We start from the raw sequence: 27,583 nt of genomic DNA, 5'->3' as shown, positions 1-27,583 counted from the left end.
GCTCATAAGGAAACCAAAAAGATTTCTTGAGCGAATTATGTGATTTTCTTGTAAAAGACAAGAAACCAAACCAACTCAATGCTAATTGTTCTGAGAATATGTATCCTCAGATTGTGCACTTTTTATTTTATTTTATTTTTATTTGAGACAGAATCTCGCTCTGTCTCCAGGCTGGAGTGCAGTGGCACAATCTTGGCTCACTGCAACCTCTCCTCTCACTGCAACCTCTCCTGCCTCAGCCTCCCAAGTGGCTGGGACTACAGGCATGTGCCACCATGCACAGCTAATTTTTGTATTTTTAGTAGCGATGAGGTTTAATTGTTTAATGCATAACTGACACATAAATGCATTACTAGAAGAAATGTTGCTGGTTTGTACTTTGATAATTCTAAATGAAATCAACTTAGTTTTTATGTTAAAATAACAGTCTTAAATTTATAGTAATTATCCCTACTTACAAAATATGACAGGTGTACCAGGTTGACTTTTACATTTACCTCATGCTAACTCATTAGTAGAAGTTAGAGATATAAAGAGGAAGATACTTTTCCTGTACTTAAGCAGTTTATGTTTTTTCATTTTTTAAAAATTTTATTGATGTGTAAGAATTGTTCATATTTATGGGGTACATGTAGTATTTTAATACATGCATACAATGTGTAATGATCCAATCAGGGCAATTGGGACATCTATTACCTACTAGTAATTTCTTCAATCTTGACTCCCTTTTATCAATAATTTCTTAATTTAAATATTTCGAAGCCACAATTTCAATGATTATACTTATAATTTCTTTGTGTTGGGAACATTCTAAATCTTCTCTCCTAGGTATTTTGAAATATACAATAAACTATTCTTAACTGTTGTCACCCTACTGTGCTATGAAACACTAGAACTTATTCCTTCTATCTAAGTGTATTTTTATACCATTAACCAACCTCTGTTCATTCTCCGTCCACCCTTCCCAGCCTTCGTTAACAACTATTCTACTTTCTAGCTCCATGAGTGCAACTATTTTAGCTCCCACACATGAATGAAAATAGTGAATATTTGTCTTTTTATGCCAGGCTTATTTCACTTAACATAATGACCTCCAGTTCCATCTATGTTGCTGCAAATGACAGGATTGTATTCCTTTTTATGTCTGAATAATATATAATAGAATATTATTCAGACATAAAAAGGAATAAAATAAAATTTTATATATAATAGTTTCTTTATCCATTCCTCCACTAATAGACACTTAGTTTGCTTCCATATCATAGCTATTATGAATATTGCTGCTATAAACATGGCAGCCCAGGTATATGTTTGACATACTGAGTCCCTTTCCTTTGATTATACATCCAGTAGTGAGACTGCTGGATTACATAGTGGATCTATTTTTAATTTTTTTTTTTTAAGTAGTACAACCACTACTAAACAGTGATGAAACCACTGTTTTCCATAGTGGTTGTACTAATTTATATTTCCATTAACAGTATATTAGCATTCCCCTTTCTCCGCATCCTCTCCAACACTACTTGTTATCATCTGACATTTTTAAATTAAGAAATGGTGTCTCATGTTAGCCCAGCTGGACTCGAACTCCTGGGCTCACATCATCCTCCTGCCTCAGTCTCCCAAGTCATGAGGCTACAGTTGTGTGTCACCGTGCTCAGTCTCCTTTGACTTTTTGATAAAGGCTAACCTACCAAATAGAAGACGATGCCTCATTGTGATTTTTATTTGCATTTCCCTGATTATTAGTGATGGTGAGAATTTTTTCATGTACTTGTTAGCCATTCGTATGTCTTCTTTCATGAAATATCCATTCAGATCATCTGCGGTTTTTTAATTATTTGGGTTTTTTTTGTTTTGTTTTGTTTTTTGTTTTTGCCATGGAGTTATTTGAGTTCCTTATATATTCTGATTATTAATTCCCCGTTGAGTAGCTTGCTAATAATTTCTCCCATACTATAGGTTGTCTCTTCACTCTATTGAGTATTTTCTTTGCTGTCCAGAAACTTTTTAGTTTGAAGTCATCCTATCGGTCTATTTTTGCTTTTGTTGCCTGTGTTTTTGAGGTCTTGCCCGAAAATCCATTGCCCAGACCAATGTCTTAAGACATTTCTCCAAGCAGCTTATACTTCAGTAGAAAGAAATGATTACATACAAGTTATACATAAATTTAAATTATATGTCAGGAACAAAAACAGAATATAACAGGTAAGAGACAGCAAAACCTTCACAGCAAGTGGCTGTCATGGAGCAAAGGGTGCTGAGGACATTGGAAAAGAAAGACTTCAGAGAGAAAGTTTCACATAGGCAGGATTTCAAAGGTGAACTTAGGCTGATGAGAGAATGCAACATACGCAAGGCACAGACGTGTGAAATAAGATGGTGTATTTAGGAAATTTCAAGCAATTTAGCATGAGTAGAGCATTGATATGGTCTGGCTCTCTGTCCCCACCTAAATTTCATCTTGAATTGTAATCTGAGTGGTAAGTCCCATGTGTTAGGGGAGGGACCTTGTAGGAGGTAATTGGATCATAGGGCAGTTCTCCCATGCTGCTCTCATGATAGTGAGTGAGTTCTCATGAGCTCTGATGGTTTTATAAAGAGCTCTTTCCCCTTTTCTCTGCACTTCTCTCTCCTGCTGCTTTGTGAAGAACACGTTTGCTTCACTTTCCGCCACGATTGTAAGTTTCCTGAGGCCTCTCCAGCCATGTGGAACTGTGAGTCAATTAAATCTCTTTCCTTTAAAGATTACCCAGTCTTGGGCATTTCTTTATATCAGTGTGAAAACAGACTAATACAAACATAAAGAAGAAATAGCAGGAGAAAATGCTGGAGAAATCGGCAGGGGCTTTTAGTAACTAAGTCACTTGGACTTTCACATATGAGCTATGGATATGAATGAATGTGTTTTAGACGTGATAGGCATTTAATAATATGCAAGTCTATATAAGACTTTCTAAATCATCTATAATCATGTATTGAATGTACTGTGTAAGCAATATGAGCTTCTCTTATATATCTCACTACATGTAACCCAGAACCATGGGTAATAATTTTTTCATCTATAAAGTAAATCATTAATTTATTCATTTGGAAACGTTTACTATGTATTTTATTATGTGCCATATACAAGAGTAACATAACTAAACATGTAAAACCATCCTCTCAGAGAGTTTAAAGTCTGGTGATTGTAGGGGAAAATATACAAATTAAAACATCCCAATAAATATTTGCATCATATGATGTAGATGATATAGAAGCAAATGGGGAAGGTGATCAGTGGTCAGTAACTTCAAGGATCAGCAAAGTCTCACGAATGCAAGTGACACTGGAGCTTATTCTGAAGGATAAAGTTATGAAATTAAAAAAGAATATTCATGGCCAAGGGCAGTGGCTGATGGTCCCAGCACTTTGGGAGGATGAGGTAGGTGGATTGCTTGAGCCCAAGAATTTGAAACCAGCCTGGGCAAGGTGATGAAACCCCATCTTTATAAAAAATACAAAAAAATATTTAGCAGGGCATGGGGGTGCACAACTTTCATCCTAACTAGTTGGGAGGCTGAGGTGGGAAAAATCACTTGAGCCTGGGGAGTGGAGGCTGGAGTGAGCTAAGATCATGCCACTGCACTCCAGTCTGGATGAAAGAGCAAGATTTTTTTTCAAAAAGAAAAAAAAAAAACAGAAAAAAGAGGAAAAGGATATTGAAGGTAGAGCAAGCAGCATAAGTACAGACACAAATACACAAGTCAGCATGCTTACAACTAAAAGGAATTCAGCGTGGTAGGATAAAAGAGTTTCAAAGTGCTCAGTAAAGAGAGATAAGGGGCAAGATAAATGGGCAGGAGCTTATCTGTTTTTATACAATGTTAAGAAATTTAGTTTTGGTTCTATAAGCAAAGAGCAGTCACTGGAAAAAATGTAAAACATATAACGTGTCATAATCAGAGGTGTTTATTTAGACAGTTTTCTCTGGAAACAGTACAGAGAATAATTAGTAGAGGTTAAAAGCATTGTGTCTAAAATCAGACAGACAAGCATGGCTTTAAGTGTCATTTCCAGCCCTGTCAGCTGTGCAGCTTTGGATAAATCCTTCATCTTTCTGAGTCTCAGTTTCATCATCTTCAAAATGGGAATCATAATTCTCTGTGTTTCATAGGATTGTCATGGAGTTAAAAAAAAAATAGATGTAAACCGTGTAGTACACTTTCTAGCAGTTTTGTGGATGATAAAGAACATTACTCCCACACGTAAGAAAACAACTAAAGTATACATCAGTGTGGCCCAAATTTTATCTCCATTAAGGTATTACATAACTTTATCCTCAAATAGATTATGACATCCGCTAAAGCAATGGGATTTTCTTATTTATTTTTAATTCTCGTATTCCTAAGAATTTATAAAAAGCTTTTCTAAATGTAAGTGTTCTATAAAAGTCTGTTAAAGACTACAGATAAAATCTTAGACATATAAATGGCTACTTTTGACATTTTAATCTAACATTTATGAAAAAGTAACTTGTCAGATTTGCTTGATATTCATCTTTTCTAAACTATAATCTTTTTACAAATACCCTTTTATTATGTTTTATTAAATTTAGAATAATTAAATCTCATAAATATCATTTATTTTGTAGCAAGTTATTTTTGTAATTCAGTAGTTTTCCTATTATGGTGAGAATTAAATGAATCAGTAAATTCAGATTTGTTTTCTTTTATTGTTAGAATTATGACAGAATTATGCATAAAACATCATTTTGGTTCCTCTAATAATGTTAAATTTTATTATTTTTGCTTGATATACAATGTTATCTATAAATACATATTATCAGACAGTCTGTAGTATATATGTGTATATCTTGAAATATAAAGCATCATGTTTAATCTTGAGGTCTGAAAAGTGGCTCTTTAGGAACACGCTATGTATCTGTATCTACATCTATATCTATCTATGTCTATAAAATATAACCAACCCTCATTTTTCCAATAGTCTGTTATATATACAGCAACTATTTCTCAGATCTCCCTTCCTCCAACTTCAGTGTCTTTAGAACGGGATAGCCCCTTTCAGAGTCTAGATATGAAAAAAAAATAGAGGAAAACCTCCGAGCAGGTCATCCACATACTCAGGCAAGTTCACTGTAGTTTTTGTTGTTCTGCAATGTTATTCTATTATTATGTACAGCGCTACTATTTTTTCTCACAAGCTATGTATCATCTTTGTTTAAAAGCCATGATTCCAAAGGAAGGACTAGGTGTCTACTTTCTCCTGCCTTCCACAGGGTTGTTGAATGGTTTCTAGCTTGGCCTAAATTTGTCCTGATTGTTTTGTGGTTGGTGTTGGTGTAATAAAAAGAATCCTGCATTCGAAAGTAGGAAATTGGATAATATGCTTGTGCTTTTGGCTGCAAAATATAGGCAGGCTGTCACACTTTATGCAATCTACGACCTTCACATGGCCTCTGTGCACACTGACTAGGCTGCATTGAGATAGTCCAGATGTGACAGATGCATGAATCCCACTGAGCTGATCTTTATTCTGGAGGAAATCCCAGAATATTCTGGCCAGATAGAGGTGAAAGAAAAAGCTTAGAGTTACATCATGTACAAATTTTAGTCGGGAAGTAATAATGAATTGCTTGCTTTGTTTATTTATATTTGATATTTATAAGACAACACCCATTGTGAAATGCCATAGGGTATATATATTATGAAAAATAAACAACATTAAAAGCCAAAAGTCATTTTTAATTAACATATCAATTGTGAAAAGTTCAACAGAACAGATGTCTCTAGTTTTGTGCCCAGAAGTTCAATGAACTGGAGTTCTATAAGGTCAAGAGAAAAATAAAATAGTGCAACTGACTAAAGGCCTTGAGACTCTAAACAGGAGGACTCTTGTTGATTTTACCCTCTGTGCTTGTACATAGATATAGATATCCCTCTAAAAATATCAAAGGCTCATGCCATATGGAGGTTTATAGAATATATTAAAATTATATTACTGAAGAGTTACATTTATGTTATATCATTTCAATATACAAGTTCTGAAGCCACTGAACTAAGCATACCTGGCATAAGTCACCAGCATTAAACCCTTCCTATACTCATACCACCAATCTATTTTCACAAGTTATTTGGGTGAAACATGGACTATATAAATTCCTACTGAAAAATCCCTATGGCATTCTAGTGATGCTAGGAGGAGATTCTGATGAATAAAAATCAAGCCTCTTGCAAAATGTGACACCAGATAACTTCCCAGCCTCCTGTCTCATATAAATCTATCACATTTTCTCCATTTCAACCTTGTGTTTTCGTTACTAAGTTAATGCTTCAATGTGGTGCTCCAAATTTAGATTACCACCCCACTTCCTACCATCACCATATAAAAAGGCCTGCTTATTCTTCTATACTTAGATAATATACTACATTTTTCATGTAGATTCACTCCCTCTACACTTCCTTATAATTTCCACCACTAAAACTAGTTGTTCCTTCCTCATAGCCCCCTGTTCTGGGAAAGAATGCATTGAAGCCTTATACGTTCATGGCTTAAAGAAATTCAAGTTTCATTCAATATATGTATGTAAAGTCTGTAGGTAACTGGTCCAATTCATCAATGTAGTTCAGAAATGAGCTCTTGCTGTCTTTATGGTACAACATCTCTTTTTGTGCTACATGGTCACAATATGGTTACAGCCTGTGTTCTAGCAGAAAGAATGGGAAGAGCCAAAAACCTTTTTCTCCGTGATACTGTCTATTTCTGTAAAAGTCAAGCCCTCTACAGAGAATACCTTTAAATACTTCATTGGTTGGAACTAGGCCACATGATCATCACTACCAGCAAAAGAGTCTGAGAATATAAATATTTTTAAATTTCAGAATCTGGAGGAAAGACTGAAAACATGGGGATGTGAGGGACTTCAAACTATCTCCCAAACTGCCATAAAATTGAACCGTTTTGCTATTGGATCACAGGTGTGTTAGAGTCTGTGTCTAATTTAGAGTCCTTTGAAGAAAAGGACCATTACTTTGATAATTTCATCCCTGATGTCAAGAGCATTTTCAAACTCTGTTTCATAAATTGATAGTGCCAAGAAGGAGAAGATGTCCTTGTTAAAACCCCTGGCTTTTAATGAGACACTAGAGGGCTACATACTAGAAGAGGGGAATCTGAAAATAGACTAGTCTTGATTAAATCAAGGTAATCTTCCCTTCACTTTTCTGCCAACTAGAAAAAAAAGATGATACTCTCTCTGAAACAAAATAACATTATTCAGAGGTTTTGTAAGTATTTTATATACAAAGTCCAACATTCATCTAAATGTATCCATATTAATTTCCTATTATTGCTGTAACAAATAACCACTAACTTACTGGTAAATTATTCTCTTAAAATAAGTTTCATTGGACTGAAATCATGTCGTCAGTAGGGATGTACTCTCTCCAGAGGCTCTAGGAGCGCATCCATATACTTACTTTTTCCAGATTCTGGAAGCTCTACCATTTCCTTAGTTTGTGGCCCCACATCACGTTGCCTTTTCTCCCTCTGCTTGCATCACCACATCATTATCTTTTATTTCCTCTTCTGTCTTCAAATCTCTCTTTATCCCCTTATAAGTATACATTGCATACATAGGGCCCACTGGAAGGTCCAGATAATGGTATTAAAATGAATTTTTAAATAACTATGATATTAATAGATAAAAGTATAATGAATACACCAGAAAACTGGAATTATAAAACTAAATATCATAGAAATAAATATATAAATTTAAAAGAAAATTAGAAAAAGTATAGATTAGTAAACTGGAAGATGTATCAACAGAAAACATCTAAGTTACCATAGATAGAAAAACTAGCATAAAAAATACACAAAACAGGATATATATTATAGAAACATATTACATAGGCCTAATGTACTTGACATCAAAGTCCCAGGAATAGAAAAGAAAAATACTAAAGCAGAAGAAGTATTTGAAGAATTATTGGTAGAGATTTCCCAAAACTAACAAAAATATGAAGTTATGGGTTCAAAAATCTCTCTTAACCTTAATAAAGATCTATCTCTAGATAGATACATCTATGGATAAACAAAGACTGATGATAGATAGATAGATAGATAGATAGATAGATAGATAGATAGATATCTAAAGAAATTCACATCTGGATACATAATAGTTTGAAAACCTAAGACTAAAATCTACCAAAATTGAACCATAAAGAAATAGAAAATCTGAACAGAAAAATGATGAGAATGCAAATTGGAGTAGTAATAAGTCTCCCATCAAAGAAAAGCCGAGGACTTGATGGCTTCACTGGTGAATTCTACCAAGCATTTAAAGAAGAAATAAAACCAATTCTATAAAAACTATATCAAAAAATTTAAAAGGAGGAAATTCTTCCTAATTTATACTACTAACATAGCATTACACTGATACCAAAACCAGATAAGGACATTTAAAAACAGAAGACTGCTGGCCAATATCCTTGATGAACATAGATGCAAAAATCCTCAACAAAATACTAGAAGACTGAAATGAACACATATTAAAAACGTCATTCACCATGATCAAGTGGATTCATCCAGAGATGCAAAGATTATTTAACATATGCAAATTAATAAACAAGATATATCACATCAAAGGAATCAAGAACTATAACCATGTGATCATTTTAATAGATGCTGAAAAAGAAATGAAAAAAATTCAACATTCCTTTATGACAAAAACTCTTAACAAATTAAGTATAGAAGAACATACCTCAACACAATAAAGGCCATATATGACAAACTCACAGCTAATATCACACTGAATGGGGAAAAAATGAAAGCCTTTCCACTAAACTCTGGAACAAGACAAGGACATCCATTTTCACCACTTCTATTCAACGTAGTACTGGAACCCTAGCCAGAGCAATTAGGCATGACAAAAAAAGGGCATCCATATTGTAAAGGAAGAAGTCAAATTATCCTTGTTTGGAGGTGACATAATTTTATATTTAGAAAAACCTAATTACTCCACAGAAAACTGTTAGAAGGAATAAACGAGTTAAGTAAATTTACAGAATACAAAGTAAACATGCAAAAATCAGTAGTGTTTATATACACTAACAGCAATCAATCTGAAAAAAATATCGGAAAAAAACACCATTTACCATAACTACAAAAAGCCCTACCTAGAAATAGATTTAACCAAAGAAGTAAAAGATCTCTACAAGGAAAACAATAAAACATTGATGAAAGCAATTAAAGAGGACACAAAGAAATGAAAGATATCCCATGCTTATAGATTGTAAGAATATTGTAAAAATGTCTATACTACCTAAAGTGAGATTCAATGCAATTCCTATCAAAATACCAAGAATCATTCTTCACAGAGACAGAAAAAACAATCCTTGAATTCATATGGAAGCACAGACAACCTCAAATTGCTAAAGCAACCTTGAACAAATAGAGCAAAGCTAGAGGTATCACATTACCTGATTATACTACAAATTATACTACAAAGCTTTTATAACCAAAACAGCATGATACTGTCATTAAAAACAGACACATAGATCAATGGAACAGAATAAATAACTCAGAAACACACCCATGTACTAACAGCCAATTCATTGTTGACAAAGACACCAAGAGCATACATTGGGGAAATGACAGACTCTAATAATAGTGCTTGGAAAACTGAATATTCATATGCATAAGAATAAAACTAGTGCCCAATCTTTCATCATGTATAAAAACCAACTAAAAAATGGATTGAAGACTTAAATGTATGACCTGAAATATGAAAATAAAACACTGGGGAAACAGTACAGGACATTGATCTGGGCAAAACTTTTTTGGGTAAGACTTCAAAAGTATAGGCAACAGAAGCAGAAATAGAGAAATTTGATTATATCAAGCTAAAAATCCTCTGCCTAACAAAGAAAATGGTCAATACAGTGAAGAGACAGCTTACAGAATGGGAGAAAATATTTGTAAACCATTCATCCAATAAGGGACTAATATCCAGAATATACAAGGAACTCAAACAACCCAACAGCAAATAAATAAATAAATAAATAATCACGTTTTAAAATGGTAAAAGGAAATTAATAGATATTTATCAAGCAAAGACATACAAACAGCCAACAAATATATGAAAAAAAAAAAAAAAACCACTTAACATCAGTAATCAGGGAAATGCAAATCAAAACAACAATGTGATATCACCTCACATTTGGTAGAATGACATTTAACAGTGAAGATAACAAGTGTTGAAGAGGATGGAGAGAGAGGAGAATGCTAGTACACTGTCGGTAGAAATGTAAATTAGTACAGACACTACGGGAAAATATTATGGAAGTTCCTAAAAAATCTTAAAGTGTATCTACCATGTAATCCAGCCATTCCACTGACGAGTATATATCCAAAAGAAAAAAATATATATTTTGAAGAACTATCTGAACTCCCATGTTTCCTGCAGCACTATTTATAATACAACATATGCAAGCAACTTGTGTCCATCAGCAGATGAACGGATAAAGAAAATGTGCTATATTCACCCAATGGAATATTATTCCATCATACAAAATTAAATCCTGTCATTTGCAGCAACCTGGATGGACGGGGAGGTTCCATTATGTTAAATAAAATAAGCCAGAAACAGAAAGACAAATATGATATGTTTTCTCTCATGTGTGGGAGCTAAAGCAGTGGATCTCATGGTGTTAGAGAGTAGAAAGGTGACTAACCGAGGCTGGGAAGGGAAGTGAAAAGAAAGGGATAAACAGAAGTTGGTTAACGGGTACAAAAATACAGATAAATAGAAGCTGTGAGTTCTAGTATTTGGTAGTAGGGTAGAGAAATAATAGTGACTAATAGATCGTGGGTTTCAAAATAACTAGAAGAGAAAAATTGCAATATTGCCAACACAAAGAAAAGATAAACATTTAGGGTAATGAATACTCCAAATTACCTGATTTTATCATTACTCATTGTAAACAGGTACCAAAATATCATATGTACTCCCAAAATATGTACAAGTATAATAAATCAATAAAAATAAATAAAATACTTACAACTAGTCAAAGAATAAACATTACCTTCATAAAGGAACAAGACTTACACTGTCTTCTCAACTACAGTATAGAAGGCACAAAATAATGAAAGTAAATGGACAGATTTCTTGAAAAATACAATTTACTAGAAGCAACATTAAAAGACATTTTAAAATATAAATAACTTTATATTAAAGGATTTAATCTATGACCCAGGGCCCACTTGGCTACTCAATTAAATTTTATAAAAATCTAAAAAAGAAATACTGTCATTTTAGAATAAACTCTTTCATAGAATTGTTTAAAAGCTTCTGAAAATATTTTAAAAACCCAGCAAAACATTTGTACAAAATGGACAAATATGTTAAAAGAAAGAGGCCGGGCATGCTGGCTCCTACCTGAAATACCAGCACTTTAGGAAGCCAAGAAAGGATAATTGCTTGAGTTCAGGAGTCAGAGGCTAGCCTGGGCAATATAGCAAGACCCTCGTCTCAACAAAAATAAAATTAGCCAGTCATAGTGGTACACACTAGTAGTCCTAGCTGCTCAGGATGCTGAGGCAGAAGGATTGCGTGAGTAAAGAAGTTTGAGTCTGTAGTGAGCTGTGATTATGCCACTGTACTTTAGCCTGGGTGACAGTGAGACACTATCTCTAAAAATAAAAATTTGAAGAAATTTAAGGAAAGAAAAATTACATGGCCATCACACTTATTTAGATCCCAAAATGTTAAATAAGGAATTACTATACCCAACACAGATTTATAATAAAACAATACCAAATTGATTTTATTACATAAGCTAATGTTACTTTAACATGTGAAAAGGCATCAGAATCTTATTTTAAAATAACAAAGATAAATTTTATTATTCTTTCAGAATAATACATGCAGAACAGTTTGTATAATTTAACATTCATTTAATAAAAGCCCTCAGCAAACCAAAAATTTAGAGAATTCTCTTGATCTGACAGGGTACATACATACAAACATGTAGCAAACTGTGCTACCTACTGTGGCACACCTACTGTGCCCACCTACTGGGCCAAGCAACATGAATAACAAAGGAGAAAAATGGTAAACTCATGCCAGTTTGGTATAATTTTGAATTCTGATCTTCTTCCCCAATTTAAACGTCATTGTTTACTTTTCAGAATGGTCAATAGTTGTCATATGCTTTCCGTTCAGACTCTCTAGCTGCATTTAGAAAGAGAGTGAAATATGGAAACTCTTTTGTCATCACTTCATTCATTTATCACCAGTTTGTTTGGATGTACAAACCAGTGTAATGAGTCAGAAAAATACATTTTAAAACATAAGGGATAAAAAGAATGAATCAATATGTCATTTTCCACATCCAAATAAGGCACGATTATATTCACCAACACAAATACACACACATTTATATAAACACATACACACATATACCCATATACATATATTTTATTTTGGATGTGTAGTTAATTTTATATTTTATAGTAAAATTTATTCTGTATTTTATATAATTGTAATATATAGGTCTTATTTCAATCCCTTTGAGAATGATGACATTGTGTTTAAACAGGCAATAGCCTGGTTAGATTTAGGTTGCAAGTTCCAACACGCCCTGTGTGGGCTATGGTTCATAGTCTGTTCAGTTTTCAGTCTTTGAAGTGCTCCTTGATGTGTGGCAATCCAGTGGCCAGCAAGGGTGGTAGTCTATCTGCTGACTCAGCTTCAGTCTTTTTTAATGCCTATGAGGAACAAATCTTTGCATGTGTGGCTCTAGTGTGCGCTTAGGAATTCTCAAATTTATGGGGTCACTTTTGTGAGTGCTTTCATTTATCTCTCTGTTATTTTCCAGTTCCCTGTGGTTCTTCTTCCCATGTCTTTGGCCAGAAAGCTTAGGCATTAGTTACCTCACTCTGCTTTGTAATTCTGAGGCTGTGCCCACCTACTGGGCCAAGCAACATGAATAACAAAGGAGAAAAATGGTAAACTCATGCCAGTTTGGTATAATTTTGAATTCTGATCTTCTTCCCCAATTTAAACGTCATTGTTTACTTTTCAGAATGGTCAATAGTTGCCATATGCTTTCTGTTCAGACTCTCTAGCTGCATTTAGAAAGAGAGTTAGGGAAGAGTCCAGGTAGTTCTTTCCTGGAACTAGGATTCACAGCAGTATTCTTAATAACTAAAAACTTAAAAAAAAAAACACAACTGCTTATAAATGGTGGAATCAATTGTATATAATTGTACCATGAAATAGTAGCATATTTACATCATGAATTATAATTTGTCAGTGTAAAAGAACCAACAGCTGCTATACACATCAGTGTTGACTGATAGATTACATAGACATAGCACTAGCAAGGCAAAGCCAGTGGCACAATAATGCACAGTACATAGTTCCATTTATATAAAGTTCAAGAACAGGTAAAACTAATCTTATCAGAAAATTAGATGAATTGTTACCTTTGGGGAAGATCAATGATTGGGAGTAGAAATGAAGGAGGTTTTTTTTGAGTGCTAGTTGTATTCTATATTAGGAACTTTGAAGTGGTTACGTGAGTGCTGCCACTTAATACAAATTCATTGTCCAGTACACTTAAGAACTGTATGATTTTATTATATGCATATGATAATTTAATCTAAAAGTTTACAAGTATATTTTAAGAATGGAATGCCACAAACACTGGTAATATCACATTGGTATTTTGATTTTTATGTTACAAATTTCCAGGATTACTGTAATTGCTATTCAGTTGATGTATATCATTGTTATAAGTTCAATTTTGCAAATGTCTATGTCTACCAGCCCATCGCTCAAACTCTCTTTACTTCCTTTCTTTTCCATTCTCACCTTTTTTCTCTCTCATATACATATATGTAGAGTTCTCATGCAATTAAATCCTGAATCATTTTAGTTTAAAGACGGATCTAAACATAGCTAAATATTTATCACTATGTGAAAGTATGTGGAAAAAAACATGAATAAGTGACTTTGGATTTTTAGTAAACCCTCTAAATGTGAAGAACACTAATCTTCTAAGATATGAAAAAAATCCAATTCTGAAGTAGGAAATTATATTTTTCCTTAGAATTGCAGCCTTTGGTCCTGAGAATAAATTCATGGCCATTAGAAAGTCACTACATATGTGGAAGTGATAAGCACTGAATTAAGTCAGTGTGACTAACAATAGAACCTGTCCTATATTAGACTGTCAATTTTTGTCTATGGAATAAAACATAAATATTTCATATGGTGACTTGAATTTCTTACTAAATAGAGTTTAGACAATTACGATGGACACTTTTGGGTCATTAGCTCTTGAGGGTTGTCAACACAGGTAAGTAGTATAGCTTTGGTAAACTCCTCTGTCATTTTGTTAAATACAGATTTTATCATATGTACATGATTTATTTATGGATAGATACATTTATCAGTATTTCTTATAAATTTACAAAAAGAAAAGCCTAACAACATTAATTATACATTGAATAACAGGCATAAATTCACCAATTTGTGTTCACTATCTGTACTTTGTGCATTTCATGAGTAATAATATATTGTATCCTACATACACAAAAGGCAAAAATGGTAATTTCATTGTAAATTCAAAAGCATGGCTGCCTTGTTTTTTTTCGAAACTACAACTTCTGTTAAAACAATAGAGAATCTCTTTATTGTTTTTAAATTATTTATGCAAAAATAATTGTTCCAATAAGGGACATGTCTTGAAAACCTGTTTTTAAAAGCACAAATCATTGCCACATTCTGGAAATTTGCTTTAGATTGTTTTGTCTTCTGGAAAACTGTAATTAAAAGAATTTCTCACAATAATTATGCATGAAAAGAATATTAAATCAAGAATACTTTTAAAAGAGATTTGTTCAAATTAGAATCAGAGTACTTTTCAAATGGAACTTAGTATTTGTTTTTCACTTCTTAAACTTTATAATTGATATGGTAGAAATATAAAGTAACACAGTCATGCTAGAGTTTTGGAAAATTCCTCTGTGTTTCTAGCTTTTATCTACATTTCTCTTGAAGAAAATTTCAGTTTGCAATTTAAAAATCATGTATCACACAGTTTGAACAATCTACTGTAATTATAATGTTTATGACTGGAAATGTAATAGAATAAATTGACTATATTAAAAAATTAAGTGCTGATCTATTCAGATTATTTAAAAGATATCTAAAAATAACAGTCTATTTTATCTACTTAATTAAAATATTTTCTGAATTATATTAATAGTATAATTATTTCTTCAGTCCATTCTCCTTTATTATACATTATTATTAAGCAAATGAACAAAAAATATACTGTTTCTAAAATTATCTGGTAATAATCTTATTTTTATATTTCTTTATTTATTATAGAAACCATAAATTAAATAACACACTAGTAATCAAAAGAATATTATCACAAAATTATATCATTTTGGTTATATTGATTAAAATTAAAATGATTTAAATTAGATAGTTGGCACTAGGTAATAAATCTGGATTCAGTTTATTTATTGTTTGTGTTAAAAGATGTATCTTTAAAGAGCTTATTGTATATATACATATATGTGTGTATATATATATAGCAACACATTACATATATATATATAATTTCAAAATAAAATATATGCTGACTGAAAAAAATTGGGACAGAGGGAGAATGAGGATAGGAAAATGAGCTGATGTCAGAAGTGAGATGAGTACACTGAGCACATTACAAGTGTTCCTGTACATCTGATGGAGACGGGTGACAAATTTAGGCCAAAGCTTTCTAGTAGGATTGATCTAGAAGGATCAGTGATTCATTCAATGGGTCATAGTATCCTTGAAATAAAAACAAAGTAGTCATTCAGGAGAAGACCTATTCCTGGCACTATAACCGGAAAAACATGTCCCATATTTCTTAATAAAAAGAATATTGGAAATTTCATCTGCACCTACATCCTTATAGTACTGTCAGAAGAGCTCTGACATTTCTGGTAATAATGTCCTCACATTAGGCTGTGCTATCACATAGAACAAATTCAGCAAAAGCCAAAGCAATCTAATATGGATGGACAGAGCCATCAGATAACAGGGCTTCACCAAACAATATACTGTGGTGTGCATATTTTCACCTTGTCTTAGAGGCTGTTGTGTCTGCATGCATGTGTGCTCATGTGTTGATATGGATACCTCGATAAAAGGAGATACAATATCACTTTCAACAAAAATTTAGTCATTTATTATATTCATCTTTATTTTTGTATATTTTCCATAATATGTACATTTTAAAAGGGTTTTTTAAAGGAGAGTTTTAAAAGTTTTACATCTAAGCAAAGGGCTAAATGGCATGTTTTCAAAACTTTTCAACCACCGATTCTTAACCGAGTGAAAATAAGTGACAATTATTTCTGGGTTATCCTTCCTGACTTTTTCTAACATTACTCTTTTATTTTTTCTTATCCAGTACAAAACCAACTGTTTTAAGAGCTAGTGGAACTAAAATAGGATTATCTTCATCTTTTGAAAGATAAGGGCTACGATAAGAAAAGTATACAGACTTAAACAGGCAACTTGGATTTGTCTAAGGGTCTTAAAAATTAGTTTGGCTTTTATTTCAGGATCAAACAACAAGAGTTTATTTATTTATTTAAGTTTAGAATTTATGCCAGGAAAATGTTCCCAAGTTTGAAAGGAGTTTTCGCATAATCTTTTATGAAATTTTTAAAAATGTAAGTGTCTGACATCCATTTGAAATATCCTGGGTTAGAAACTGCAGAGGGTCATGGGAGAAAAAAACATAACCTCAGAAAGCCCCAGAGGGGAGCCTGTCATGTATTACATGTTGAGACTCATGTATTTGTTTTGAATAAGCTAAATAGGAAAAAAATATGAGAAAACAAAAATAATCCCTTTCTTTATTTTGAAAGTTCAGTCTGCTCTGTAACTTGTCACCCATCGTGTGCCAAAAAAGAAGCTGGAAAAGATACACATACCACAGGCATTGTGGGGTGAAGAAACATTACGCCTACAAGCTTCTTCCGTTTTGCTATCCCATGTTCTTTTCTGTCTTTAAATGTCAACAACTCAAGTAAGCAGGAAATGCCAAGAGCACAGTCTCCAGGCTGCATGTGTTCTCCTAGCTGTGTGTTGCCCTCTTCACTATTGCTGTGCTCCTGACTTCTGTCAAGTGAAATGGGAGACATTGGAACAGTTATCATAAACAGACTTTTTCAGAGAGAATTTAATCATTCCTTTTTTTGTATGCAACACATATGTTTTAATGGAGACTTTTCAGAAAATTTCAGCAAGCAACATATTCACTGGCAGATGAACCTCAGGACTAGGAAAGGCCCGAATAAGAAGAAACTTCTTAATTTTCCATCTGCCTTCCGATTTACTACATATCTCTTAAATAACTAGGGTAAACTTTTTGACATTTATCTTTAAAAACTAAATCAAATTGTTCTGCTCTATTACAAATCTGATTTAGTTCAAGAGTAATCACAGAATGACTTTTCACCAGCTACAAAGTGTCCCAACTATCTTTTCACACTTTTAAAATTACTATTCTTCCAATAAGTTTTATTCTATGCCTAGGGTAAAATTCATTATTATTTTGGTAGACAATTATATTAAACTTGACTTACTATGTTTTAAATGCTTTTTTCTTATTCACTCTGCTCCTTTTTTCAACTTAGTGAGTCATCCCTAATTCAACGTGTGGTCTTTAATCTCTCTGTAACTTTTTTTCCACATTCTGTCAACAATTACTCTTATATCTATGTTATTTCTGTTGCTTTCCCTGAACCTCATTTATTTACCAAATCATGGGCACCAATTACCTTCTTTGAAATAACTCAATTTATTCTACAAAGTATCAATTGAGAGAAAACAGTTTTGCCATTTCTTGCCCCTGGCAAAATCTTAGAATATACAAGTTTAAAAGACAGGATAGTTAAACTAATTGTCTTACATAAAATTATTCCTGTGGTGAAAAACATGTGGGTGCAGAGGAGATTCTATTTCAATGTTTCAGATACTGGTGAGCTAATAGGTAGTCTTGGATCATTTTTGGGGAAAAACAATGTCAACCATTTTCTTCAAAATGTACTTTGAATTAGGCACATCCTTCAGATAAAAATCCATAATGAAGTGGTAGGACCAAAGAGAATATTAAAACTAACCTAGAGATCAGGTTTCACTTGATCTTTTTCAGTAAAATATATTCAGAATTTCTGCTTCTGTACAGAGTAGGTTAGTTTGTGATAGACCATTGCTCCTGCTGAGCACAATTATACTCCTGCTGAGCTGGGGGGAAAATTATGTCCTTAAAGTCTTCAGAGATGTGCTAATTTCATGAAGTCATAAAGGCATGATAATCTACAGAAGTTGAAGTATCAACGTGGAACTGACTACTATTTTGGCGTCTGTTACTGATGCTGCTCAAGGAATTTGCCTTGGCAGAGGAGGTACATTGCTAGAGAACAGAGAAACCAGCTGAGCTTTGGGTAGTCTCACGTGTCTACAGTGACAAAATTAGAGACTTTAAGGGACTTTAAAGGACTCAAACACATGATTATTCCATCAAGATGCCTGTGCAGGGCAAAAGGCTCAAAAGCTAAGCCAAAAAGCTGTTGGGAAAATGCTGAGATTTCATCAGTCTTCCTTAAAGAAACAAAATTAGAGTTTAGGACTTGACAGGGGTGAGGCCCAAGTGATATTTTCCAATCCCATTGAAAACCCTGAAGAGTAACAGGGATGAAGAAGTAGACTGAGGCTTGCCACTCTTGGGATGTGGGCTCAATTTTCCCTGATTGCTTAAAGTGATCAATCCCCCATTCCAATTGCCTACAAAGAAATTAATAATCCTATCATGAAGAAGTTATTATTTGAAGTCTATAAAATTTTTGTACAAAATATCCAGCATTCAACTGAAAATTACCAAGTATAAGAAGAGCAAGACTATGTGACAGAGAACCAGGAAAAAAAATACAATTAGATATCTTGATGCACCAAAGATTCAGATATTAACGTTAGTAGACAAGAAGTTTAAAATAACTTTGATATGTTCAAGAAATAGTAGAAAAGTTGGACTAAAAGGATAAAAAATATAGAATATCACCTGATAATTGGGATCTATATAATTGGAAATGAAGAATTCAATAGATAGATCAACCCCAAATTAAAAAGAGCAGACAATAGAATTAATAAACAGGAAGGAAGAGCAATTAAAATATGAGAACTGAAATAGAGATTAAAAGATTAAGAAATACCCAAAAAATATGTAGGAGGAAAGACACATACAGGCAAAATTTCTCATGTATGTTTAAATGGAGCCCCAAAAGGAGAGAAAAAAGAACGAAGCAGAGAATTATTTGATAAAATTCTGGCTGAAAATTTTCTCAAGCTAATGAAAGACAAATGCATACATTCAAAAAAGCTGTAAAACCTGTAAAACCTAAACAGAAGTAGTAGGAATAAAATCAAAACCATATGTAAGCACACCAAAGTAAAACCAGTGAAAAGCAAAGATAAAAATAAAACCTTAAAATTACAGTAGGTTATTTTTGTGGATATTGACAAGCCAATTTGTTTCCAAAACTTAAATGTAAATCCAAAAGAGAGGGGAATTGATAAGACAGCCATGAGAAAGAACAAAGTAGGAGGATTTACTCCACTAAATATATCAAAATTTATATAAAAACCCCCAAATTAAATAACTGTGGCATCAAGATGGGGATAGACAAATGCAACTATTTTGTAAAATAAAGACTATAATAACTTATATATACATAGTCACCTAATTTATAACAATGGTGACAATGTAGTTTAGTGAGTAGATAATAGTCTTTTTTACACATGTGACTGAGAAAACTGAATATTCATATGGATAATAAAACCCTTCAACTTAAATTCACTCTATAGACAATTGTCAATTCCAGATTGTAAGTTAATTGTAATTTACATAATGATGTTTTTAGAAGTAAACACAGGAGAATTAAATATTATTTGAACAAGTGGGCAGGAGTGAGGTCCTATTGATAAAGGTTCTCTTTGTGGCACCATACATAAAAGTTTGACTTTGTTTAATCATCCAATCATTATTCAGGCAAAACTGAGCTATGTCTGAAACTCCCCATTTAATAAACTAGTCAAAATAATTCCATGTATATTAGTCTGTTTTCATGCTGCTGACAAAGATATAGCCAAGACTGGGCAATATACAAAAGAAAGAGGTTTATTAGACTCACAGTTCCATGTGGGTGGGGAGGCCTCACAATCATGGCAGAAGGTGAAAGGCACGTTTCACATGGCAGCAGACAAGAGAAGAGAGCTTGTGCAGGAAAACTCCCTTTTTTAAAACCATCAGATCTTGTGAGACTTATTAGCTATCACAAGAACAGCAAGGGAAAGATCTGCCTTCATGGTAATTGAATAATTACCTCCCACCGAGTCCCTCCCACAACATGTGGAATTGAGGATGAAATTTGGGTGGGGACACAGCCAAACCATATCACCGTGTCTATGGAAAAATGCTGATCAGTATGAAGCAAGTGCATAACATATGCAGGTGGGTGTTTTATAGAGATAAATAACCTACTCATTTAATTTTGACCCTGCTGGAATTAGTTAAAATAATGCTAGCTTGTGTAAAGTACTGAAATAGATGCTCCTGCTGAGAAAAAAAGCAAAGTTCAAAGTAGCCTGAGAACTGTCACAAAACAACAGAGTGACAAATGCACAATTAAAATTGAACACTTGAACAATCACTAACATATTGCCAGAATAAAGTAAGTTTCCTTTTATTTTTCCTGTGCTACATGGTTTAACAGATGTGGCTGGCTTAATATGTGGCATCTGTTCTTGCCTCCACGAAACTGAAAATTTCAGTTGGCACATTTTTCTACTCAGAATTTAAAAATAAATCTATTTACATCAAAATCATTAGTGAGCAATTGAAGACTTTGAAGGAAGACAGAAGGTTTACTGCAAAACTGACACTTCAAACTGCTTAAAAGAATTTAATTAGAAATGTCTATTTTCTTCTACATATCTCTAGACACACTTCCAACCTAGGAGTATCTCCTTGCTTCATTTTGCTTTTTCCACTGCCTTTCAAATATCTGCTATCCTGATACATCACACTCCTCACTATGCCTGGATCCCTGGAAGGCATAATCGAGGTTTCTTAGGAGGGTGGCAGTTCTGGCCAGTTAGTCAGTCCTTTCCAGCGTTTCCTATCCCCACTAATCCTGCTGAGTAACATCTATCACTGCTGTATTTCCTACAGAAAAACATGTTTTCCTCTCCTTTCCTCCCCACCAGAGGGAAAAAAAAAAAAAAAAAAAAATCTTAAGGGGAAGACAACATCCAAGATTTACAAAGATTTAAGATCCTGTCCCAACTAAGGAATTGAGGAGACTCTTTTCTACATACTTTTTGGACTATTGTTTCCTATCCCAGTCTGATGGCTTAGCTATAAAGAAAGTATCTTCCCTAAACTCCAAACTTGTCCCGCTCAGCTGATTCAGGCAAAGCTCCACTTGTATCAACGGAGTCAGTAGTTAGAACTTAAATTCAGGGAATATGCAATTTTTGTTGGTACAAACTAGCAAATGTTCACCTCATAATGTCCTTCTCCTTGAGGTCACACACCAACTACCATCATTTGAGTCATTTGGTAACCATGGCAAGGAAACACTCATTGCACTTTCATCAAGATGATTTAATCCATAGACAACTGAAAGTTGCACCCTAATTCACAAATAGCAGATAAGCTCTCAAATTTTAACCCCAATATTGCCCTCTTTGGGGGAACTACTGTTCTCATTACACTTTAGTCAAAAAGGAAGACACAGTATGTGTTCAAATTCAACCATAAGGAAACACTGAAAACATCAGAATGAGTCAGATGGATTTCACTAAGGATTTCGTTAGGAGACAGAGACATTTAGCACCACACTATAAACAATTTAATCTTTTAAAAACTCCTTTAGGTATTTCTGTTCCTCCCAGATCCTACTTGGGTAAACTGCCAATCCATTTCCTTCTCCCTTTGGCTTCTTTTAACATCCTTATATCACACATCACAGTCTGCCACCTTTTACAGACACCCACTCTATATATGTGGCCGTGAGAGCTGAGGTCATTTGGGTTTTGCAGTCTTTTCACGAAGGCCATCTGGACTTCTCCAGACTCTTACGGAAGCTATTGTCTTGAATGTTGTTCATATTCATTATACTAACAACTTGTTCGAAGTTTTAATCACATTTCTTGTATAGGTTATTAAATATTCTAGAATGAACTAATGCATAGTGTTTCTTTATGCATTCTATGGGCATATTATAATATTAATTTTATAGAGATTGGCATGAGATGTATTTGTTCAAACTACAAGTAATATTTTAGTCATATAAAATGGACACAATAAAACTAAAAAAAAAAAAAAAAAAAAAAGGTGACCCCTGACCTTTGAAATATCTATTTAAATGTTTATATTACACTCTAAAAATATAAAACTCTTTGAGGTAAGGATTATTACAAGAATAATTTTGTTGAGACAGACTGAAAGTTTTTTAAGGATGTTATAAATATTTTACCAAAAATAGTACCTTAGAGTAAAATTAAAACACATAAGTAGGTGGATGGTTCATTATAAGAACTTTTACAAATGTCTTATGTCATTATTCTCTAGATCAGATAACATTACACTTACCTTAATAGGAAGGCTACCAGATATGAAAAAACAATAAATGTTTGCATTTCATTACTATGAATTACATTTATTATAACTTGAACATTTTACTTACATCTGTCAGATGGCCAAAAGTTGGTTTTGCTGTTTGGAGCATAAGTTGCTTGGTCACTGGGTCTAATTCTAGATGAAAACAAAAGAAAACACTTAGAATACCATCAAAAGATAATTTTTATAAATAAAAAGAGCAACTGCTAATCCTATTTTTATCAATATTTCAAAATAGTAGACAAAATTAAATTTCCCCTAATAATTAAATTTATTCATTAGTACTTCTTTCTAAGTTCACATTCACAGACAACCAGATCATCCCATAAAATTTTAGCATCAATAATTTAGACTAATTTACACAATGTCCCACTTTATATTCAGAAATTGGAAATTGTTTAGTACCTAACATGTGGCAGACATTAGTGGTTGTCTACCTCAAAGCCATTCATTTATCCGCTGGCAGATTCACTTTCCATGACAGAGGCTGAAATACTAGATATCTGAGGTTTTTTGTTTTTGTTTTTTTGAGGGGTTTTTTTTTTTTTTGGTGGGGGGGCTTTTTTTGCAGGGGGATCTTATGCTCCTAAGATATAGGCATGTTATCCAAACCAAGAGCAGGTGGATAATTTCTTATTGAAGTATGGGCATGTTTGAGAATAAAAAGGAAGCATTCATAATTCTGCTTGCACAATAGAGTATATCTGGCTACCCTACCCAAATCAAACCAATAGGATTTAGGAGGAAGTATGCTGGGGGGGTGCTTTGCGGAAGGTCAGTGATCCAGGAGACAAAAACAACCTAGGATGACCAACTGCCCTTTATGTTTTGGACAAGGTTGTGTTAAATTTTAAAGCATGCAGCAACATCTTGAAAGCATGAAAAACAAGACCAAGGACTACAGCCAACACACTGAAGACAGACGAGCGAAAAAGCAGAAAGAGCCAAAATCTTTGCTGACATAATGAAGAGTTTGTTTACTCTTACATGAAATCAAAAATAACCTTATTCTTTACTTCACGTTTTACTTGTGATGAAAACATTTTAAATTATAAACATAAATATTAACACGTAACACAATTTAGGACCATAGTGTTTTGCGCACAACTCATTCAAACAGTTGGGCAAACTGTTTTGGTCATTTTTCTTCCCTAGGCTTATGTAATCTCCATATTACATTTTTTTCTTCAATATTCAAGACATAGATTAAAGCATTAACACTTTAAAGGTAAAGATGTAGTTTTAAGCCAGACTACATATCGGTAAACCTATTAGCCAATCTTATACAGTCTACTGAATAATCAATATTCATAAAAAGCCAGGGTGCAACTTAATATTTTGAAAACTAATATATGCTGCTCTAAATGACATAACTTTAAAAGCAGTGGAACAATTTTATAGTCCAAACTCATTTGATTGTAATGAGTAGAATACATTCAAGCCAACTAACATACAAAAGATGTATGTTCCAAAGGACATACAAAATAAGGTAGTAGACTCTCAGGGTATGGCGTAATGGGAATTGAGTCTGAAACCACATATATCAGGAACAAAGGGTGTTTGCTCTTTACAGGGGGAACTGTGAAGCCCTTGTCATGCTGTCGACTTTGTTTTCCCTTCCATTATCTGCTCAATGCTTCCGTAATCTCATCTTGTATAACACCTAGTAAACATGGGAGCCCTAAGCCCAAGTTTACATGATTTTATTCAAGAAGTTAACAGTTGGCTCCATTAGTTGACAAAGTTTATATTATTTATTGAGAAAGGATGATTGGTTTATCCACATCTATAAATTTGTTTATATTAGATTAAGGGTATATCCCTGGTCAAATTAAATCAATTAAGGAACTGTACCCTTTGGGTCTGTCAATGGGATACATAAATGAATTTTTTTGGTACAAGAAGTGAGCCAAGGAAACTCAAATTTGATTAGCCATACTAAGTGCTAGGTGCCAGATCACAGAATCTGCAATTGCCATTATTTCATGCAGTCCTCACAGAAATTGCTACCAGATAGGTAGCCTTGCCACAATTTTACAAACGAGAAATTGATGTCTCAGGAAAATTAAGCAATTGACATTGCTAGGATTTTAGCTAAGTTCTGCCTAGCTTGATAAAAAAGTAAAAGCAGATAATTACCTCATTATAAGTTTCTGGTATTGTTTTTAATTGACATAGGGCACAACCCAGAATTGTGCAAAATTTCTCTCAATTTTATGGATGTGAAACTACAGGAACATAATTTTTTCATAATAAATGTTAGCATTATTATTTAAGTTTTTATACCAAAATTACCTTACTCAGATCATGATGTTGCATTTAATAATTTAGAAAATCAAGCAAACAATTTATAGCAGGGAAAGTAATATGTAGGTAAAACAAAATTAGGAATCAGTTGTGCCTAAAGCATTATTATAACATTATATTTAAATAGCAAAAGCATAATAGCAGCATGAAAGAGAGTGGTCATTAAGTAGGTAGATTTTATTTGAAATGGGGTTGTCTCTCTCTATCTCAAATAACTGTAAGAGACAGGAATCCAAAGTGGGAAGATGTCATCTCCGATTATCAGCAAACTTTGACACATAATAAAACTTTTCTCTTTTTTTCTCACAACATTTCAACAAATAAAGAGGCATACTTTTGCAAAGAGGGTGCAGAAATACCATGTGATTCCATTTCAGCAATTATGATACCCATAAAAGAATGATTGTTTCCTTTTCTTTGTACCTTCAGAGAGACCTCAGGAGGGACAGCTGAAAAACTAATGTCAAATTGATCTACAGGATGTAATTTAAAGGATCCTGCTGTTATCAGGTTTTCCTAAAGAAGAATGCCCTCAAGAGTTGACATATTTTCATTACAGTACTTACAGAAAGCTGTGAAACCTCAATGATAGTGATAGAAATAACACTGTATCTGAGTTCATTGAGCAAAAAAATTTAAAACTAAGAGTCTGAAAAGTGATGACCAAATGATGTCTATCATTTATTGTGTAAACATGGTAAAATATAGTAACACTTTGTTATTGTTAAATGAATCTTACATTTTGTAATAAATCAAACTTGGTCATGATGTATAGTGTTTTCTATATATTTCTGGATTCAATATACTTACATATTGCTATATTACATATAATAAAATATATATAATATATATTTTTATTAATGAGGTTGGCCAATAATTTCTTATTTTGTAAAGCCCTTATCTGGTTTCAATATAAAGTTTATCATGGGTGAATTAAATAATTTAGGACCATTTTCTCCCTTGTCCTTTAGAAGTGTTTGTGTAGGGTTGACATGTCTTCCTTAAATTTTTCATAGAATTCACAGGAATTCATACTTTTAAAGTGAATGGGCATTTCTGGGAATATTTTAAATTACATATTCAGTCTATTAAATAGACAAACTTAGTCGCATAGTCTATTTCATATTGTGAAGATTTCCTGGGATTACTGTATCAATTTCACTATTCTTTTTCAGAGTTATCTTGTGATTTTGCTGATGATCTCCACTGTTGGTCTATACAACACATTCTGAATGACTATATCCTTTGAAATTTTTTGAAATGAGTTGTATGGCATAGGATCAATTTCTGTAAATATGTACAACATAGACATGTCCAAATCTTATGCATTCTTATTGTTTATTAAGATATACACACAATATGGGAGGCCGAGATGGGCGGATCACGAGGTCAGGATATCGAGACCATCCTGGCTAACACAGTGAAACCCCGTCTCTACTAAAAAATACAAAAAACTAGGCGGGTGAGGTGCGGGCGCCTGTAGTCCCAGCTACTCGGGAGGCTGAGGCAGGAGAATGGCGTGAACCTGGGAGGCGGAGCTTGCAGCGAGCTGAGATCCAGCCACTGCACTCCAGCCTGGGCGACAGAGCGAGACTCCCGAACCCCATCAAAAAGTGGGGAAAGGATATGAACAGACATTTCTCAAAAGAAGACATTCATACAGCCAACAGACACATGAAAAAATGCTCATCATCACTGGCCATCAGAGAAATGCAAATCAAAACCACAATGAGATACCATCTCACACCAGTTAGAATGGCAATCATTAAAAATCAGGAAACAACAGGTGTTGGAGAGGATGTGGAGAAATAGGAACACTTTTACACTGTTGGTGGGATTGTAAACTAGTTCAACCATTATGGAAAACAGTATGGCGATTCCTCAAGGATCTAGAACTAGATGTACCATATGACCCAGCCATCCCACTACTGGGTATATACCCAAAGGATTATAAATTATGCTACTACAAAGACACATGCACACGTATGTTTATTGCGGCACTATTCACAATAGCAAAGACTTGGAATCAACCCAAATGTCCATCAGTGACAGACTGGATTAAGAAAATGTGGCACATATACACCATGGAATACTATGCAGCCATAAAAAAGGATGAGTTTGCGTCCTTTGTAGGGACATGGATGCAGCTGGAAACCATCATTCTTAGCAAACTATCACAAGAAGAGAAAACCAAACACCGCATGTTCTCACTCATAGGTGGGAACTGAACAATGAGCTCACTTGGACTCGGGAAGGGGAACATCACACACTGGGGCCTATCATGCGGAGGGGGGAGGGGGGAGGGATTGCATTGGGGAGTTATACCTGATATAAATGATGAATTGATGGGTGCTGACGAGTTGATGGGTGCAGCACACCAACATGGCACATGTATACATATGTAACAAACCTGCACATTATGCACATGTACCCTAGAACTTAAAATATAATAATAATAAAAAAAAGTTATACACACAATAAAATTCACCCCTTTAAAAAGTACAATTTAGTGGTTTTCAGTG

The 27,583-nt window shown here is 33.7% G+C and overlaps 1 protein-coding gene across 2 annotated transcripts in view; it reads right to left on the bottom strand.

Annotated features, from left to right (window-relative positions):
* Positions 1-27,583, bottom strand: part of CNBD1 (cyclic nucleotide binding domain containing 1) — a 565,408-nt gene that overhangs the window by 27,854 nt on the left and 509,971 nt on the right. The window contains exons 11-12 of one of the 2 annotated variants that reach the window (XM_023222918.1): positions 22,822-22,889; positions 3,952-4,143 (exon numbers count right to left, since the gene is read on the bottom strand). In XM_023222918.1, the coding sequence (XP_023078686.1) occupies positions 3,952-4,143; positions 22,822-22,889 (260 nt within the window). Of the gene's footprint in view, positions 1-3,951; positions 4,144-22,821; positions 22,890-27,583 lie in introns of those variants that run through there. The other variant, XM_023222919.1, reaches the window with a different exon arrangement.

The sequence above is a fragment of the Piliocolobus tephrosceles genome, chromosome 7 (genome assembly GCF_002776525.5).
Source record: "Piliocolobus tephrosceles isolate RC106 chromosome 7, ASM277652v3, whole genome shotgun sequence".
NCBI lineage: Eukaryota > Metazoa > Chordata > Mammalia > Primates > Cercopithecidae > Piliocolobus > Piliocolobus tephrosceles.
This window is presented reverse-complemented; position numbering and strand designations above follow the sequence as displayed.